This window comes from Gekko japonicus, unplaced genomic scaffold, assembly GCF_001447785.1.
Source record: "Gekko japonicus isolate JY-2015 unplaced genomic scaffold, Gekko_japonicus_V1.1 scaffold27, whole genome shotgun sequence".
Classification (NCBI taxonomy): domain Eukaryota; kingdom Metazoa; phylum Chordata; class Lepidosauria; order Squamata; family Gekkonidae; genus Gekko; species Gekko japonicus.
The window spans coordinates 745,572-764,479 of NW_015172002.1; the positions used below are offsets into that span (position 1 = coordinate 745,572).

Genomic DNA, 18,908 nt, shown 5'->3' on the forward strand with positions numbered 1-18,908 from the left:
ACATTGGCTTCATTTTTTTTAGGGTGCAGTATTGCTGGAACGCTTCACATATGCCACAACGGCAATATTTTTCGGGGGGGGGGGGCGAGCAGAGATCAGATTTACACCTCTGTTTAAAAATCAATAGCAGAGGGATTTCCTATTTGTTTTTTGTTTGCTTGGAAAAACAGGCAGAAACCAAGGTGAACTAAGAATTTTTCATGACAATATTCTGACGGTAAAACAGGTTATGAAGCCTGAATGCACTGCAAAGGGAAGCTTAAATGGATAAATAAAGGTTTTAGAGGAATTATCTGAACACCGAAACCTTAATTAACATTCACAGTCTCCCTACATTTGCTTCTAAACAGTGATAACCCTTCCTCAGGATTATTGTACTGTGTGAAATCATGTGCCTTCTGATTTTGCTACCATAATGTCTTTCTTGTGTTTTTTAAAATTAGAAATCATTTATCTTCATACAAATTCATATATCTTATCTTTCATCTTAAATTTCAACCATATACAAAGGGGGGGGGCAGGGAAGAGTAGTTTAACCTTTAAGAGAGAATAATTTCCTGAAAGGTGAATGTTATAAGCAGCATATTTATGACCAATTTTAGCTCTTATCACAACCTTGCTCCAACAGAATGATAGCTGTAATATATAGGGCGGAAAGTGGCTCTGAAGCATTTCAACACCTCTGTTCTAAAAAGAGAAAACAGTTATATCTTCAGCAAATGTAAACAGTTTGTGGACCCAGCATATGGCCACCAGGCAATGTGCAGTCCCCATAGAACCAGAACATAAAAGTCAGGGAAAACACCTTTGTAAACATACTACAATAATGTCCAGCTTTTATTTATTTATTCCAATATCCATTGTCCCCTAGATTGTATGCTGACAGGTAAGGAGGTGCATATTTAAGTGGCATGTTTCATTGCATTCTGTGGGACGTGGTGGTCCACCGGGTAACCAAGATCTACATTACTGTCGATAACACTGACTACCACAGCCAGACAAAGTTAGCAGGTAGCAAAATTCTTGGACTACTGTGATTACAGAGGCATAAAATATTAGTGGGACTACATTTATACACAAAACAAAGCATTGAATTTCTGATTCAAGACCAACTGAAAAAGTTCTTTACTTTTCCATTGATTTAAAGAGTGAACTGACACTCACATTTAACTTTTCCAAATTAAATTTCACAGGGCATCCAATGCAGTGCACTTCCCATTGTACTACTTAATACTTAGACTACAGTTATAGTTTACAAGATGTCTGAAAATATTTCTCCCACAAAGAGTAATCACAGGCTTTCAAATACTACTAAATTGAAGGAAGAAACCAGATACTGAGAAAGGAGACATTAAGTGAGTCCAAGTACACTGCTCTTACATTCAGATGCACTGAGGCCATTTAAAGGCTCACATGTCATTTTTTGAACTCCTTATACTCAGAGGGAAAGCTTACTGATCCTTTATTGGGATTAAGATCACATCTAAGAATGGCAAAAGGTGGCTTGGGATACTGAAATGATGCAAAGTACAGAATCAGGAGGAAAAGTAGCTTCAGCAAACTGTCTACTGGCCATTCCATGTCTACTGAACCCAGTCATTTGTAGTTTTAGCTGTTCAGAAATCATATGGGCCTGTGTGTTTTTCACACCAGGTTAAACTTGCTTAGAATTGATTAATTTTAATACATCAGCCTGGGCTGGGCTTTTCTCCATAAAGCAAACATCTTATTATTTCTTGTATGATTGGTCAAGAGACTCGGCCTTAGTAATCCCATCTAGAAGGAACCGCTACTCAGATCAGCTGCCAGTTGAATCCAAAGAAGATCTGATTTGTTTCCTGGTTTCGAGCAATTTCCTCTATGATGCAGTGTTGCTGCCACAGCAAGTGGAGTTTCCGGTACCGTTCTTGACACAATTGCAAAGGATTGCCTCTTCTTCAAAAGAAAAAGAATACACTGGAGGTGAGAAACCATGGTATGTTCTTTCCAGTTTTGATATATGTTAACTTTTACTGGAGAAAGTCATGTACCAAGCCAGTTCTACTAAGAGTTAACTTCGAGAAGTTTTATATAAATAAATGACAGTATGGCCAGTTACCGGCCTCATCACAGAACCTTTACTGGCAACAAAAGCCTCCTCCTGTATGGAAGGCAGATATCAAGTTACTGGCATTGAGGTGGCAAATGCTCCTTTCTATTGGAAAGGAATCCAAACAGTAGTTTGAAATCCACAAAGAAGGGTATTTAGTAGATTTGTCCAGCATTATAAAATAGCAGTACAAAAACAGAAAGACATGGGAGATAAAGCATTAGTGTGGTGAGGGCAGAGTGTCAGACAAGCATCTGGGAGACCAAGGTTCAAATTCCCATGCTGCCATGGAAGATTTGCTGGGTGATCTTGGGCCTTCTCCCTCTCGCCCTAAACTAACTTACAGAGGTATTACAAGGATAAAAATAGAGGAGAGGATACCGACACTGAAGCTATTTTGGGACTCCATTAGACAGAAAAACTGGGTATAAATACATTTTATAAAGCAAAACATCCACTTACGACAGATTTGGGTCTGTTTCTCCATATTCATCTAGGTACGGTGCAGAATAGAAACAGCCTCTGTTTTTTCCTGCCATTAGCATGAGCCTGCAGTCCTTAATTCTAAATCAGAAAGAAAGCTGAATTAAAAACAAAACAAAAACAAAACAGAGCCCTGGTCTGCAAATATTCTAGTATTCAATTTTTAAGAAAATATACTTTGCTGATCAAACCAAGGAAGCAACCCTTGGATACTATGAAATCAGTCTTTTGAACAAAACTGTACTTGTGAAAAAAACACATTCAGGATTGAATTCCTTTAAAGCAATATATGCACATTTTCTGTATGATTCGAAGTTTGAGACTATTTCAAGCCCCAAGACCACTAATCATTCACCAGATAAAGCTGCAGAACATCAGGTGCCTTAAACTGGCATTTGGTTCATCCCGCGGTACCAGTTCTGCTTACTAAAAGTGGCCCCCACTAGCTGGCTTGCATTCTATGCTTGGCCCCACATCAGCAGGCTGGGCTTCTGAACCCAGTCAAAGTCTGCCGCTTTATATATTTATTGACCGGAAGAAGACAGCAAAGGATGATGAGGTCTTCCCTCTAGAAAGATATCCCACTACCTCTAATTGTAATGTATTACTGCAAGAAGAATGCAATTCCATAAACAGCACCAGCTCTGCTGTTTTGCATTTTGTGGGGATTTGGATTTAAAAATAAAATAAAATGTAGCCCTTTAAGGAGAAAAAACTGGTATCATTTGTTGCACCCCCACCTCAAAAAGCACACATTCCTTTGTGAAATGGGTTTCCTTTGGCACCTGAGCTTTACATTCTACTCAGCCACCTACTTCAGAAAGATGCCTACGCCAGCTCCACAATCAGCAGAATGGAACGTGCAGGGTCCAAACTCTTCGCCATTCACCATCTCCTGACAGCAGGAGGTTAGAGAACACAACATAGCTCCACAGAACAAACACATCACTGGGTACTTGGGCTCATCATCTGAAGACTGAGGGCACCTGGAAAAATAAAGTCAACTAAAGATTAAAGTGAAAAAAGTAACTTTTTCCCCACCATAGAGAATGGTGGGGATGGGGCAACCTGTTTGGGGGCTCGTAGAATTAGGCCCCCTGGTTCAATGTTCTTGAACCTTGGTGGGTATCTTGGGGAGAGGCTCCAGCAGCTACCCTGCGAGTTTGGAGCCTCTCCCTCAAACCCCCTCTCCTTCAGTCCCCAGAATATACCCTATGTTTTTGCCATTGACTTCCATAGCCCATAGGATATAAGGGGTCCAAAATTGACATTCGGCTGGCCAAAAGACTCCCCAGTCGGCTCCTACTGCTGAAATTGACTTGTGGGAGTCTTTCTGCCAGCGGAAATTGATTCTGCCCGATTTGGCCAAATCCGAATCGGGCCGAAGTCCCCCCCCCCCAGTCTATACCTGTGGCTTTACTGAAGTTTACCAAATACTAGCCAACTTTTATCATAAAGATATTCTTTGCTTATTTCATGCATTTAGATATTACACTTTACAAAAAAATTGCCTGAGGTGGTTTCTAGTTAAACGAATTATGGACTACAATAAAAGCACACTGTGCAACTGTGCAACCAGGAACAGCATGAAATATGCATAAGAGCAGCACACTGGCAAAACATAGTATAAAGCATGCATCAAAGGCAACTGTGCAACCAGGAACAGCATGAAAGATGCATAAGAGCAGCACACTGGCTAGTATAAAGCATGCATCAACGTAAAAGCAATAAAACGCCAATAGAAAGATGCAGCTGTATACTTTTCTACTGGTCTGGTCCCAGTTGTCTTTCTATTGTGACAATTTCAAATCTGGAAGATGCGCATAAAAATTCTTGACCTTCTAAAGCGAGATAAACAACCACAAAGTGTTCGCTTCTCCTGTTGTGGCACTTCAAAAGTTTGTTTTTCTTTCAGGCCTTTGTACATTTTTGACTGCTTGAAGCCAGGCATGTGTATATTTGATTTTTACCACTGCTTGAAAATATGCTGATTGAAGAATATCAGCTGAGCCCTGCTGGATCAGACCAGAGAAACCAGTTCATCTGAACAGCCAACAACAGAGCATAGAGGCCAAGGCCTTCTCCTGATGTTGCCTCCTGGCTCTGGGATTCAGACGATTAGTGCCTCTGAATGTGGAGGTTCCCTTCAATCACCATGGCTAGTAGCCATGGATAAACTTATCCTCCATCAATCTACTAATCCCCTTTTAAAGCTGTTTATTCCTGTGGCCATCACTACATCCTCCAGCAGTGAATTCCACATTTTAATCACTCTCTGTGTAAAGTAGTATTTTCTTTTGTCCGTCCTGAATCTACTGCTCATCAGTTTTATTGGATGAACTCGAGTTCTAGTATTTTGGAAGACAGAGAAAAATTTCTCTTTGTCAACTCTCTCCAGGAGAGTTAATCAGGTGAGTTGTCAAGTAATCCTTCTTTATCCCCTAACAACTGTCTAGTTCTGTCCAGCGTCCCACACTATTCTTTCATATATTGACCTTTCAAGCTCAGGATTTTCCTTGAATTTTTTTTTTTACAATTATCCAGAAACATGGTCTACAATACAGCGGTCAGACTATTATCAGGAGTTGGATACAGGGACTGTACCATTGCTCTGTTGAAACATCTGCACTGGCTGCCTATCTATTTTTGGGTATAACTCAAAGTGCAGGTTCTTACTTTTAAGGTACTGAATACCTTGGGTTGGTATACACGAAGACCTGCTTCTTCCCTGCTGCCCAGCCCACCAGTCCAGATCATCTTTTGAAGCTCTCCTCTTTGTGCTCCCACCTGCAGACATTAGGTTGGTGGTAGACAAAGATAGGGCTTTTTCAGTAGTGACACCTTGCTTCCATGGCGCTCATCTGCGAACAGCTAAATCCGTGGATCAGAGCCACATGGACACTAAACAGAACATACCAATCACCTCTTCCATTCTATCAGTTTCTCCCTTTCTCTGCATGGTTGTTCCACACTAAACAGATCTTTCTTCAAACTTGAGGCACTCACCAGGTTTGCAGAAAAATCTGAAATTTAAAAAACAAACAAACCACGGGGGGGGGGGGTTAAACCTCCCCCCAAAAGTACTGGTTCAGCTGGCAGGGGCACAGGGAACCATTTCAGGCTGGCCACCACAGCAAATGCTGGGACCAGCTCCTTGCCTGGCAATGGTGAATGCTGGAAGTGGCTCCTTGCTCAGCCGCTGTGGCAGCAGATGCCAGGAGAAGCTCTGAGCCTGGTCACCGTGGCAGAACACTCAGAGAACCACTCCAGGCCTGGCTGCCACGTAACAGTGGAACACTCCATGAGCTGCCCCAGGCCCAGGCACCATAGTGGAGCACTCTGGGAAAGGCTCCAGGCCTGGACATGGCAGCAGAACATACTGGGAGCTGCTCTGGGCTCAGACCAGCTCCCAAGCACAGTTGCCTCTATCTAAAAGTGGGTGATGGAGCCTGGAACTGCTGTGGGGGGGGGGGACATGGGATTCTCTTCTGTGAGTCTCCTGCCTACCGCAAGTCTTAAGGGAAACTGTCAGAGATGGGGAGAGGAATCCCCCTTCATGAGTAGTGTGGGTCCCCACTTTTTATTATCTATTAGGCACCAGGCCAGAACATTTCTTTTTAGCCAGGCTTTTAAATCATGTTTCACCTTGTTAATTGTCCACTTCTAGTATGAGGACTGTTTCAAAATATCCCTTCAGGCTGAATGCTTTATGCTGTCTTTATGCCCCTGTTTAATTGTTATGGCTTATTATTGATAATTCTTATGCTGTTATGATTTTGTGAACCAGCTTAAGGAGATCTCTGGAGAACCAGCATAAAATGTTTCCATATAAAACAGAGTTTAAGCTAGATGGAAAACCTGAACTTGGAAGGTCAAACTAATATATTTTTGTAGTACTATTTCTTGCATAACTGGTAACATAGTACCATATTTATATATATATTTCCTTTTGTACAATTATACCTTATATCTATTATGGCAAACATAAAGATGTTTAAAAAAGAATTCTGGTTCTCACCTGAACTGGGAGCCTTGATTCAAAAGGCAGCTGTAGTCTTCTGGGAGCTCAACTAATTTATTTCTTTTCCTTGGATATCTAGCTCATGCACAAAGAAATATTGTAGTCCAGGATACAGTTATACACCAAAACAACAAAAATGGCATTACTGTTCTGTTCAACTTCGTATCATTATCTTGCACCAGACAAAAAATATTTTTGAGGCAGTAGGAGAGTCAAAGACAAGACACCTATGATTCTTATAAGAAGGATTCAATTTAGATGTAACAAACAATCTATGTATTGTTAATTACCAGCTTCTGAAAACCTCAGCCCGCATCCTAAGAAACTGATTTGTTATGGTGTCTGAGAATTAAACCATGATTTGGAATCCTGGTTTGCAAGCAAAAGAACAAGCTAGTTTGTTGCTTCACCCAATTCAGATGTCATAGCAAACGGGGGTTCCTTGGAAGTGGGGTTTCATCAATATCTGAATTACATCCACAAGGGAAACAGGAAGCAGGTAAGCCCAAGGACTTCAGAGGCTTGTTCTCATAACAAACCATGCTTTGCTCATTGCATCTGAATGAAGCCTAGAGTCTGCAAGTGGGACCTGTACATCAGATTAATAATTATACTTATAAAATCAACTGAAAAAAATTAATGTAACCTAGTGACATATGTTTATAGATGATGACCACAGTCCAGAAAATCATGTAACTAGTTTCCTGTTCACTGTAAGGCCTGTATGTGGTTGGTTCTCAAAAAAAAAATAAAAATCCTTGTACACTAAAAAGCAAACTGTTTTGATAACAGGTATACAATTGGGGTATTTGTCATATCTCAACTAGCAGGTGGTCAGCTTTTAAACACTGCTGGTTAGGAATAGATTACCCAGGTCTGAAATGCAGGGGGGGAAATACACATAGATTTTGCTTGACTTGTGGTGATTCATGGGTATTTTGAGACATCTGTTATTTCCTATCTGTACTAGTCACGACCCCCTCAGTGTCAATGCAAACGGAAGCACATAGGGGATGGCTCAGAATTCCAACCAGCTGAACACTGGCAAATTGGACTATTGCCCTGGTATGGTGCTAACAAAAAAAGAACATGATGCAGCAAAAGGGATGGTAAAATGAACAACATTTTGACATTTTATCATTAGAAAGAGAGTGCTGTCACTTCACTTAAAATATTGTTGAACAGGATAAACTGTACTCTAGAACTGGATATTCAGAACCTGTCAACCAAGACAAATGCGGCTATAGAATAACAAGAAACTAACCTTACTGTAGTACGTTCCCCCTTTAGAAAGCTTAGTACAGCAGGGTCTGCACACCACCTGCGAGAAAAATTCTTTATCAGGGAAGTAGTATGTTGTAGAGCTATTACTGGTTAATTGCTTTTATTTCAAGTGGCAAGTTTCTCCTAATTGACAGTTACAATTATTCCCTATAAAGTAAGGAACCAGCATTTGTGTGTGCTGGGGGACAAAATAGGAAGAGAGATAATAGGACAGCAGTGGGCCTGTAGAGGTTGTAGGGATCCTTATATATATGCATACTACCTTCATGCAGCCAGAGAACATGGGTAGCAAAATGTGTGCACAGAAATTTATCTGGCAATGTATGAACACACACTGAATCCAAAACAAACTTGTCTGATGGCATCCATAACCAAGCATGGGAAGCAAGCTCACATGTACAGTCCTCCAACTCTCAAAGCCACCATGGGGGTAGGACAGTCTGAGCTGGGAAGTGCTCTAGCTGAGATGCTGCTAGAGATTCTTCCTAGAATGGACAACTGCTCCCTCTGCAACTTCTCTGCTCAATCAAGACATGACCTGGCTACAGCAGGTTAGTTGTAGCAACACCACAGTGCTGTAGCCCCTATGCTCAAGTTATTTCATGTTGAATGTGCCTCATGAAGGTGAGACATTTCTGTAATTCTTCCATGGCTGCTTGCTCTTATAAAAATGTTTTCTCCTTGTCTAGTTATGTTCCTCACTTTTGGTTCACTATCTCAGGAAGATCTCACTATCTCAATAAGATCTTGGGAAGGATTTCCACCCCTCCCCTCAAATCATCTTTCAGATTTGACCCAAGAGGTTTGTCTTCCCCAGAGCTACATTAGAAGGACCTAGCTCTCTCGGGGATATTACAGACTCCTCCCTGAATCCCCCCCCCCATTTAAAAACACCAGCCTCTAGTACTAGCAATGGTAAACTAAATCTGTTCCCTACTGCCAGTGTTCTGTTCAGTGGATGCAAAGGCACTGGGGGAGAACTGAAAAGCACTACATTCTATTAATTACATTTTATTTTATATTTAAAACAATCAAATAATTTTAAACATTTTAATCTATATTTAGATTCTGGCTGCTCAATGACTCACACCTGTCTACCCTGTACACATCTAAGGCCAAGACATCATAAAAAATTATGGCTACAGGTATGGCCAATCCTTGGCTCACTTGTACAAGTCTTCTAAAGTGATTTTTGCTTGGACAATCTTATGCTATGAGAATAAACCCAAAAAAACCCACAACCCATTCTCTGAACAGTAACAACTCATACCTCTGGAGCAGGGGCTCTACTACATTCCAGTGTTCTTGGAAAAGCAGAAACAGATTGGAGGGTAGAGACAAATAACCACAAAGTGCCTTGAAATGACTTTCCTCAGAAACTGCAAAGGAAAAGAATAAACTGAACACACAGATGACTGAAGAAATTTAAAAGATATTTTAATTAAAAAATCAAGCCCTCTGCAGTTAGAAATAAAAAGTGCATCCTGGAGATAATGGTAAGAAGCTTGAGAAAGAAGAGAGGCAATGGCCAAGTTACAGTGACCCCCGATTCCCATTTTGAGAGAGAAATCCTGAAGATTCCAAACAAACTTGTCTTGTGGAAGGTGATATATAGGGATGTCAATATTGAAGTCTGCCAGTTTATTTACTGTGAAAGTCAAAGTGACTGTTATTCTGAACATCCCAGTTAAACGCCTCTTTGCATACTAAAAACAAGAGCTGACTCATCTGTGGCAATATGCAAGGGGAAAACGTGTGTCGGGTGAGGGGAGGTATTTAGGTAAATCGTATTTGTAGGTCTGAAAGTTCTTAGCGCAGGAGGTGGCTTTTGTTTAGGAAGAGCAGTTGAGATTGAAAGTGTGGGAAGAAAGCCTGTCAGCAGCACAGAGGAAAGAGGCCCAGGTCAGTTTGTATTACTGTCAAGGGCGCTGAAGTTATCTTTTAAATATGCTTCTTTTGTAGTTTAGTCACTTTAGTAATTCAACAACAAAAAAGGAAGTAGTTAGAACTAATATTGCACTACGGTCTTATTACTCAAATGAAAAAATGCAATTAATGATGACACAGTTAAATATCTATCCATGAAACTGGGGATTCAGGAACAGAACTTGTTGGTAACCATTTTGCAACCAACTTTTGTTTTTCCAGCAGACTTCCACTTTAATCTTAATTTGGTCTTGGGGGAGGGGGGCAATCACTATACTCCACTACTTACCCAACAAAAGCTCCTCAGGTGGTGGCACTCCCAGCAAATAATGGAAGAACAGAGCAGCACTACGCAAGTAGGATGAGATTCCCTTCTTTATACAATCCCACAAATACCAGCCTGGAACAGTCGGTCTATACCAACTGCAACACAGAACAAACACATGTATTTGATACTTTGCTGGAACTCTCAATGACGTTTGAAAATATGATACAAAGACTATTCTGTGCCTCCATCTTAGTTCGGAAACATATCCACAAGTGATATTTTATATGAAAGCTGCCAAAAATCTTGATGATGGCAGTCACTATGAAGTGGTTCTTGCTGACAGATTCACACATTGTACGGGCATGGTGTGACTCATATGCATCTGAGAACTTAATGAAGAAAAAATAAGGGTAGAAACCACTACTGGAACTTTATGTGTGCAGAGGACTGCGACCTAGTTGCACTAGATTTTAAGGTCTAGCTTTGCCTTAACACAAATAAAATAGCCTTATACTGAGTCAGACCAGTGGTCTATCAAAGTTGGTATTGACAACTAACTGGCAGGGGTTCTCTACTTTTCTGTAAACCGAGAAAGAACAACTGAATATACTCGTCTATCAAGACATGCTGCAAAGATGCTACTTACCCATTTGTGTATCTGCAAATTTCTTTACTAAAAGAATCTGCAGCATGTGCCTCTTCACAGTCTTCCTGTGCCTGAGTAGAGGGATATTCTGTGCAAGAAATGGCTAGACATAAAAAAGCACCAAAAAACAACGTTTACAATTTTTCATGTCCTATACTTCACTTTTCCCTATTCTATTCTTAAGAAATAACACATTCACACCACATCTAAGTTGAAGACAGGAACACAGGGATAGAATATAATTTGTCTCATCCATCTCATGTTCCTTCAAGTCCCAAAAGATTCCAGCGAAGGAGACTGAACTCTTAACTGAGGTCTGGAGGAGGTGGCCATTGCCATGTGCTGGCTTGCACACTGGAAGGAGGCTTGAAGGTAATGGTACTCCTGTAAAGATTTGTAACTTTCTAAGCTAAGAAGCCTGCCTTATATTTATTTATTTATCAAATTTATATCCTGCTCCCTCTCCCCTGAACACGACTCAGGGTGGCTAACAGTATTTAAAATACACCAATAAAAAACACAATAAATAATCTTTAAGATATAAAATGGTTAAAAATCTATCTCCATTAAAATCTATCCACCATCAAGCAGGGTAGGATGCATGGATGGTAAAGACACAGTTGAAGTATACAAGCTGACTGGTGGATCACAATCACCCAAAGGCCACCTGAAAAAGAACAGCCTTGCGTGCCCTGCAGAACCAAGGGAGATGTAAGATATTTAACATCTGACAGGGCATGTATAGAGAGAGGGACGGAGGAACTGCGCTTTACCCTTTTCTTTTGAAACCCTTGCTCAAGCTGTGCTGTGAACATTTTCTATTTAATAAATGCTTGAGCGGTGGCTCAAGTGGTTAAGACACTGAACTGTAGACAGGAAGGTCAGCAGTTCAAGACCTGAGTGCCACTGCCGCATGACGGAGTGAGCTCCTGTCTCTGGTCCAAGCTCCTGCCAACCTAGCAGTTTGAAAGCAAGAAATTACAAGTAGAAAAATAGGTACCACTTCAATGGGAAGGTAGCAGCGTTCCGTGCGCCTCGGCGTCTAGTCATGCCAGCCACATAACCACGGAAACATCTTTGGACAGCGTTGGCTCTTTGGCTTGGAAATAGAGATGAGCACCGCATCCCTAGCGGCGGCTTTCAAACAAGGGAAACCTTTACCTTACTTTTATCTTATAACCTTTGACCCTGATAGTGGTTCTCTGTGCCACACAGACCTCCACTATCTTGGAAACACTATTTTAAAATGAGTGCCAGGAGGAAGGGGAGAGCAGTCAGTTGGCAAGTGGCAACTTCTCTAGCGGTGCACAAGGCAGCAAGTTATCTCTGTGGTAACCCAGTTGCTAGGTAGTGGAAGACACAGAGGCAAGGCCTCAGAATTTTGAAGGGAAGTTGGCAGTCCTGACCCTCCTACTGGGCAATTCCTACAAAGTTCAGGTGGTGGTAGTGATTGAAAAGAGAGAAAGAAAAGTCCCTCCAGGTGTTGGGAAAACCGAGGAGGACAGGGTGGAACAGGACCTGCAGGCCAGAGCAGGACTGTTTCACCACTACTGTAAAAGAAATACCTGTTTAACATGCACAAGAACCAAAACAGACATGAAGTTTATGCAGCCCCCTTAATATCTAATATTGGAAACTCTATGTCCTCCTGAAGCACATTATAGAGTCAAGCAACAGCTGACTTGCCAATTTAGGCCAGATGTTCTCAGTATCCATAGCAGATAGTGTCTTAGATGGCCATAATATTACGTGGGAACCTGGGAAACATCTCATTTCCCGCTCCCCTACTATTTCCTCTTTCCCATTCCTGACAGAAAGCCCCCATAGATTCTCCCCCTTCTCTGCTTCCTTCCTTCCTTCAAGGGTTACCAGCCTCCAGATGGAGCCTGGAAATCTCATGGAATTACAACAGATCTTCCAGTTACAGAGATCAGTTCCCCTTAGGGCTGCCAGCTCCAGGTTGGGAAATTCCTGAATATTTGGTGGTAAAATCTGGAAGGCCAAGGCTTGGGAATGGAAACGACCTCAGCAGGGTATAATGCCAGAGTCCACCCTCCAAAGCAGCCATTTTATCCAAGGGAACTTATCTCTGTCATCTGGACAGCAGTTGTAATTACAGGTGATCTCGAGCCCTCACCTGGAGATTGGCAACCCTAGTTCCTTTGGAGGAATTGGCTGCTTTGGAGGATAGGGTCTATGGCATTATACCTCTCTGAAGTCCCTCCCTTCTTCAAACCCCACTCTCCCCAGGCTCCATCCCTCAATCTCTAGGAATTTCCTAACCTGGAGTTGGCAACCCTATCTCCTTCCCACCCAACAGCCAACCTACCTTTATCTGCCCATCTGTCTTAAGATTTCCATCTGCTTCCCCCAGCAGCCTCTACCAAGGAAAACTGTTACCCAGCTGTATGGTGCCAGCCAATGGGCCAGGCTCACTTGCATCATGGTAGAGAACTTGTGGTGTAGCACCTCACTTTCCCCTGAATCATCTCCCCTGGAAACCCCCATATACTCTCCCCTTTCCCTGCCTCATTTTTGCCTTCTCAGTCATTCACCAACCTACCTTTTACTGCCTCCAGTCTTCAGCTATATTTATTATTTACTTCATTTACACCCTACCTTTCTCCACAGTGGGAATCAAAGCGGCTCATGTTATTCTCCTCTCCTCCTTTTTATCTACACAACATCCCAGATGAGACTGAAAGAATGTGACTGGTCCAAAATCGCCTACTGAGTTTACACAGAAAGATGGGGATTCGAACCTGGGTTTCCCAGACCCTGCTCTGAAGCTCTAATTGCTACACCACACTGTCTTTCATAGAGTGGCTGCTGCTCAACAGCAGCTAGCAACAGGCCTAGTTGAGTCCTGCAAGTCAGGTGGTATCAAGTCACACAGAGGTTGTTGCCAGGCCTAGGGTTGCCAACGTCTAGGTGGGACTTGGAGAACTCCCAGAAATCCAGAATTACAACTAAACTCCAGATGACGCAGATCTGTCCCTCTGGAGAAAATGCCTATTTTGGATGGTGTACTGCTGGCATTATATCCAGCTGAGACCTCTCCCCTTCCCAAACTCTGCCCTTCTCAGATGTTCCAAAAAATCTCTAGGAATTTCCCAAACTGGAGCTGGCAATCCTAGTCAGGCCTGGTCCCAAGGAGTCCGTCTTCAAAGGCCAAAATAGATCCGGAAAGGGTCTTGTCCTTCCCCCTGCCTTTCACTGACAGAACCAAGCTTGGAATACTGTGGTTACCTAGCAACAGCCACTGAGGGAATCTGTTACTTAAAGCTACAGGCACTCCTTTTATCATTTTTTTGGTTTTTTAAGCCACCCAATGTATTTTTAAAAAAAGATTTCACATTTTTCTGCAAACCTGGGGCCCTTTTCCAGTTTGTAGAAAGATCTGCCTTGCCCATTCACAGTTCTAGTCACTAGATTTAACTATCCAAAGATTTCCTGATTTTGCTATTAGAATATGATAAGCTACTATACTTTCTCTTAAAGTAAAATATGGTGCTAGACAGCAAAGACTGAATCCTATGAAACTTTCCCAACAATAGCAGAATTTTCTTCTTGCTTGTATCATAGGAAGAGCCTGTTGCAGCAGACACAAGTGCCACCATTAGTGGAAAAGCTTAATAAAAGCCAACCCAATATTTTTAGCAATGGCTGGCTTGCATACAGTTATATGTATGGACAACTTATCAAATGTGGCACCTCTGTGAGTTAGATTTGGGGATCTTTTTATTTATTCATACTTTTGGTTGATTCTTGTTTAAACAGTTTTCTTTTTAGCTGATGCTATTCTGCTACCGTTTTCTTGTTTTGCAATCTTAATGACTAGTTTTACTGTATTCAGTTCCATATGGTCATTTGTATTATGCAGGCCACTAAGCATATCTTTTGTTCATGTGGAGTAAACACAGTTTACTAATGTGAAATTTTAAAAACCTTTTAAGAAAATAAAAACAATATAAAAGTATTCTCAGACATAATGTTACGATACTGAGGAATCAAGAGGGGAATGCTTTGACTTTCTTCTTCCCCACCACTATTCCTTGCTGCCTCACTTGTCTCCATTTTCCTTCTTCTAGCTTGCCCACAGGAAATGATTTTAAACATTTGGGAGGTACCCTAGCCTCCTGCTCAAAAAAAAAAGAAGTAAAAATGATTTTACACCGTTATCTAGAAAAAAAAGCCATATCTAAAAGGTAACCTTACCTATTGTGGATGTGAGAATAATCTGTGTAATGTGTGCCATGGTAACCAAATGGAAGAGGTAGAGATGATTACAGGCAGAGCTAATAGATGAAGGCTGTAGGTCTACAGTATCCTCCCAATACAAAGATGGAAATGATAATATAGCACCAACCTAACAGAGCAAAGGGGACACAAATAACATCAGCATATAGAAAGCAATGAAAAAGTACTTTAAGAACTAGTGGTTAAGACAGTGAGCTATGAATCAGTAAAAGATCTGAATCTCCTGTCAGCCATTATTTACTATATTGCTATCCTGCATTTCTTCTTTCACAGAACTCAAGGCCACATACACAGTAATCTCAAGTGATATTCCATTCATGAATTAGCTAGGCCCAGGCCTGCTTCACTTTGACAAGGTTGCTATTTCACATGCTCTCCAGCCACAATCTGGGGTCATCAGAAACTCACTGTATGGCAGCCCACCCTCTCTTAGCCTCAGTTCCACATCTGCAATATTAGGGCAATAATACTGGCTAACATACTCAGAAGTTCTGCACGAATGCTAGATATTACTGTGTTTCACAACGACATAATTCCAGACAGGTAATTGTGTCGATCTGTTCCAGCAACAACAAACAGGAGTCTAACAAAGTTTGAGTCCAGTGGCACCTTTAAGACCAAAAAAGTTTTATTCAAGGTATAAGCTTTTGTGTGCATACACACGTCTTCAGATACAAAGAAATGGACATTAACAGTCCATACATATAGGTGAGCAGTAAATTAGCATACACATAACTAAGATGTTTAACAGATTCAAGGACCAAACAGGAGTAACAAGTTTAGTTTATATAGTTACCATTTGTATGGGTTTAATTTTGGGGGGAAATATAGTGAAGGAAATAAATGTTAGAATTGGAGATTGATGGGCAGGTGTATCCTTAATTGTGGAATGCTGAGAGTAATTAACTGAGACCCTGCCATTATGCTTCATCTGTCTCTTCTCAAGCATGGAGGTGACATTACAGCATCTTCTTTGAAGTGGGGCAACTGACTGTATAGAGTATCTCCCCTGTCCCCAGACCAGAGAAATAAATTCCAATCTATAATTCTAAAATTATATTACATTCTACTATTCATTACATTACAATCAATCTCCAATTCTGAAATATTTATTTCCTTCACTATGTTTCTCCCTGGAATGAAACCCAAACAAATGGTAACCATATAAACTAAGCTTGTTATTCCTGTTTGGTCCTTGAATCTGTTAAACATCTTAATTATGTTGTATGCTAATTTACTGCGCGCCTATATGTATGGACTGTTAACTTTCATTTCTTTGTATTTGAAAGCTTATACCTTGAATAAAAGCTTATACCTTGGATAAAACTTTGTTGGTCTTAAAGGTGCCATTGGAGTCAAACTTTGTTCTGCTGCTTCAGACCAACATGGCTACCCACCTGAATCAAGCAGGAGTCTAGTTACACCTTGAAGATTTAACAAAACTTTGAGCACAAGCTTTAATGGACTAGAGCTTATTTCTCCAGGTGCAATCTGACAAAAACGGGCTCTAGCCCACAAAAGCTTATACCGGAATACTATTTTGTTAGTCTTTAAGGTGTCTCTGGACTACTGTTGGTTTTTACAATACAACATATTTTTAAATGCCTAAAAAATACAGGGCTAAGTTCCTACAACAAACTAGTAAATTATTTTTATTTTAATTAATTTAGAAGAGTTTAGTTTTAAGGAAAAAGCCAAAGTCAGGACCAACATTAACTAAAAGCAGTCTCAGCATCCTTCTTACAATGACTATCAAGAGAAGCTTTTGCAGACATGTCTAAAAATTAGACAGACCACAGGATTAGCATCTGTGCACAATAAATCTCAGAACTTAAAAAGATCAGTGTCAAATGAAGCCCAATTACTTACCAAAACATGAAACAAATCTATATCAAGAATGGATGGAGTATCTTCTACTTTTAAACCAGGCAGAACAACTACAAGAGCAAAACATATAGTTTACAAACATTGCAGCTGCCTTACTTCAGTAAAAGTATGACAGAACGAAAAGGAAATTTCTTCTATTTCTTGTCAATTATTTCTCTCTCTCCTCTCCCCCATCATGTTCACCAGACAAGGATAAATACACTTGTGTTTTTCCTCTTTATAGTGCAATTCTGCCAGTGGATGCTAATTCCAAGGGCCAGTCTGCAAGATGTATCCTCACGGTAAGTTTTTAAAAAGTTGAACATTACCTCCTAGCAGACGTACAAGATGCTGCTGGATCAGGATTTGTGGTAACGTAGTTCTCTGAGCAGCTGCAAACTGCACTAGTGCTTTAAGACCACTGTGCTGGAATTCAAGTAGAGGGAAGAAGAAATATTTCATTTAAAAACCTGTGCTTGTAAGTCCCTTTTCTTTTCTTTTCTTTTAAAAAATCTGCCTTTTAGTAGCTGAAGACTGATAGCACCTAAAATGTAGACTGGTGACAAACTGCAAGTAGGGGGAAGGTATAAGCAAACAGGAGGGCATTTGGATTGCTGATTGTTGCATAACAAAAGCCAAAAAATTAAGCCAACTAAATGTAAACTCAGAAATGAAATGCACAGGACACAACACAAAGAAACGTTCAAGGACTTGGTAGATCTCTGCATCCCCACCCCTCTGTTGTAATGTTAATATCAGCTGTCAGATCATAGTGATCTAACTGTCAGCAGGGAGACTGCTGGAAACCTGTCCTGACCGGTTTGGACTAGATTATGGTGTGAGGTCAGTGACAATGACTCAGCTATTAGCTGATTGGTTGACAGCATGTATATATGTGGACAAGTGCTGCCTCTGTATCTTCTTCTCTAAATGACGGTGTCTGGCGGAGCATTTTGTCCGAGGATTGTAGATATTGTGAATAAAGCTGTAAATAGTTCACCACTGGACTGTCTTGTGTGGTGCTATAGAGAACTGGAGTTGCAGTTGAGTGCTGGAGTGTGGCTGGTGAGTTGGAGTGGCTGCTATAGTCCTGGTGGCTGGCTGATATCTTCTACTGGCACTCAGGCTGTCCTACGCACACCGCGCAACACCCTCCCCTGCAATAGTAAACTGTTAAGATTTCTGAAGTGTTGTTATGTAGGGTGGTAGCTGTAATTGCTGTTTGAGATGCAGAAGTCCAAAGCCCTGCTGAATGCATGTAACTGGCTTCCTGTGCTGGGGTCAATGTGTTCGACACAATTAGATTCTTTTAACAGCAGTGCAGATGCTAGGTGTTCCTTGTACTAGTGAAAAATGTAGAACAGTCATAATACAAAACATATTTATTTTATTTTTTCATGTTGTGTAATTGAAAATGTAAGATGTTCATTAAAGGCACAGGAGTAATACTAGGCAATTACATTACGGAACATCCATACCTGTCTATTTTGTAGACATCCAAATAAAGGCTTGCTCTCATATTCAAGAAGATTTTCTTATGAGGAAACAAAGACAATTTGTAGTAAGTCATGTAATCTAAAGGTAAAGAAATGATTTACATTTGGTCTCCACACATGCCGCTGTTTGTTCCAGAAAACAGCTCTAAGGATCAGGAAACCTTCACTAATAGAAGCTACCACAGTACAGGATGGTGCAGTGGTGATGGGGAAATCAGGTAAAGTCACACCACCCCCACCCCCACCACCACCCCCGTTTCAAGCTGTGAACAGAAGTGGGAGAAGGGTATGCTTTTACTTGATTCCTCCTATCACTGCAGGGCCCTGTATTGTGCTACAGTTCGTCTGCGAGGCTCTCCTGATCATCAGAGACCATTTTTGGGACACGCAGCAGGCTTCTTGGAAAAGTGAAAAGCAAAGAAAAATGCACTCTGCCAACTCCTTCTGTTGGATCCAATCCATTACTGTGCCAAGTTCTAATTCAGAAATCACATTTTAGTAGCTCTAAAACTCTATCAATGTCAAGTTTAATAAAAGCAAAAATTTGTTGTGAAAATTTCTATTTTTGG

The 18,908-nt window shown here is 41.0% G+C and overlaps 1 protein-coding gene across 1 annotated transcript in view; it reads right to left on the reverse strand.

Annotated features, from left to right (window-relative positions):
* Window positions 1–505: 505 nt before the first annotated feature.
* Window positions 506–18,908, reverse strand: part of UBR1 (ubiquitin protein ligase E3 component n-recognin 1) — a 105,186-nt gene continuing 86,783 nt past the window's right edge. Inside the window, exons 36-47 of the mRNA XM_015420081.1 lie at window positions 18,322–18,377; window positions 17,173–17,269; window positions 16,847–16,914; window positions 14,936–15,086; window positions 10,718–10,820; window positions 10,093–10,226; window positions 9,148–9,256; window positions 7,858–7,914; window positions 6,591–6,668; window positions 3,388–3,558; window positions 2,552–2,653; window positions 506–1,935 (exon numbers count right to left, since the gene is read on the reverse strand). Coding sequence (XP_015275567.1) covers window positions 1,794–1,935; window positions 2,552–2,653; window positions 3,388–3,558; window positions 6,591–6,668; window positions 7,858–7,914; window positions 9,148–9,256; window positions 10,093–10,226; window positions 10,718–10,820; window positions 14,936–15,086; window positions 16,847–16,914; window positions 17,173–17,269; window positions 18,322–18,377 — 1,268 coding nt within the window. The 3' untranslated portion in view covers window positions 506–1,793. The remainder of the gene's footprint in view (window positions 1,936–2,551; window positions 2,654–3,387; window positions 3,559–6,590; window positions 6,669–7,857; window positions 7,915–9,147; window positions 9,257–10,092; window positions 10,227–10,717; window positions 10,821–14,935; window positions 15,087–16,846; window positions 16,915–17,172; window positions 17,270–18,321; window positions 18,378–18,908) is intronic.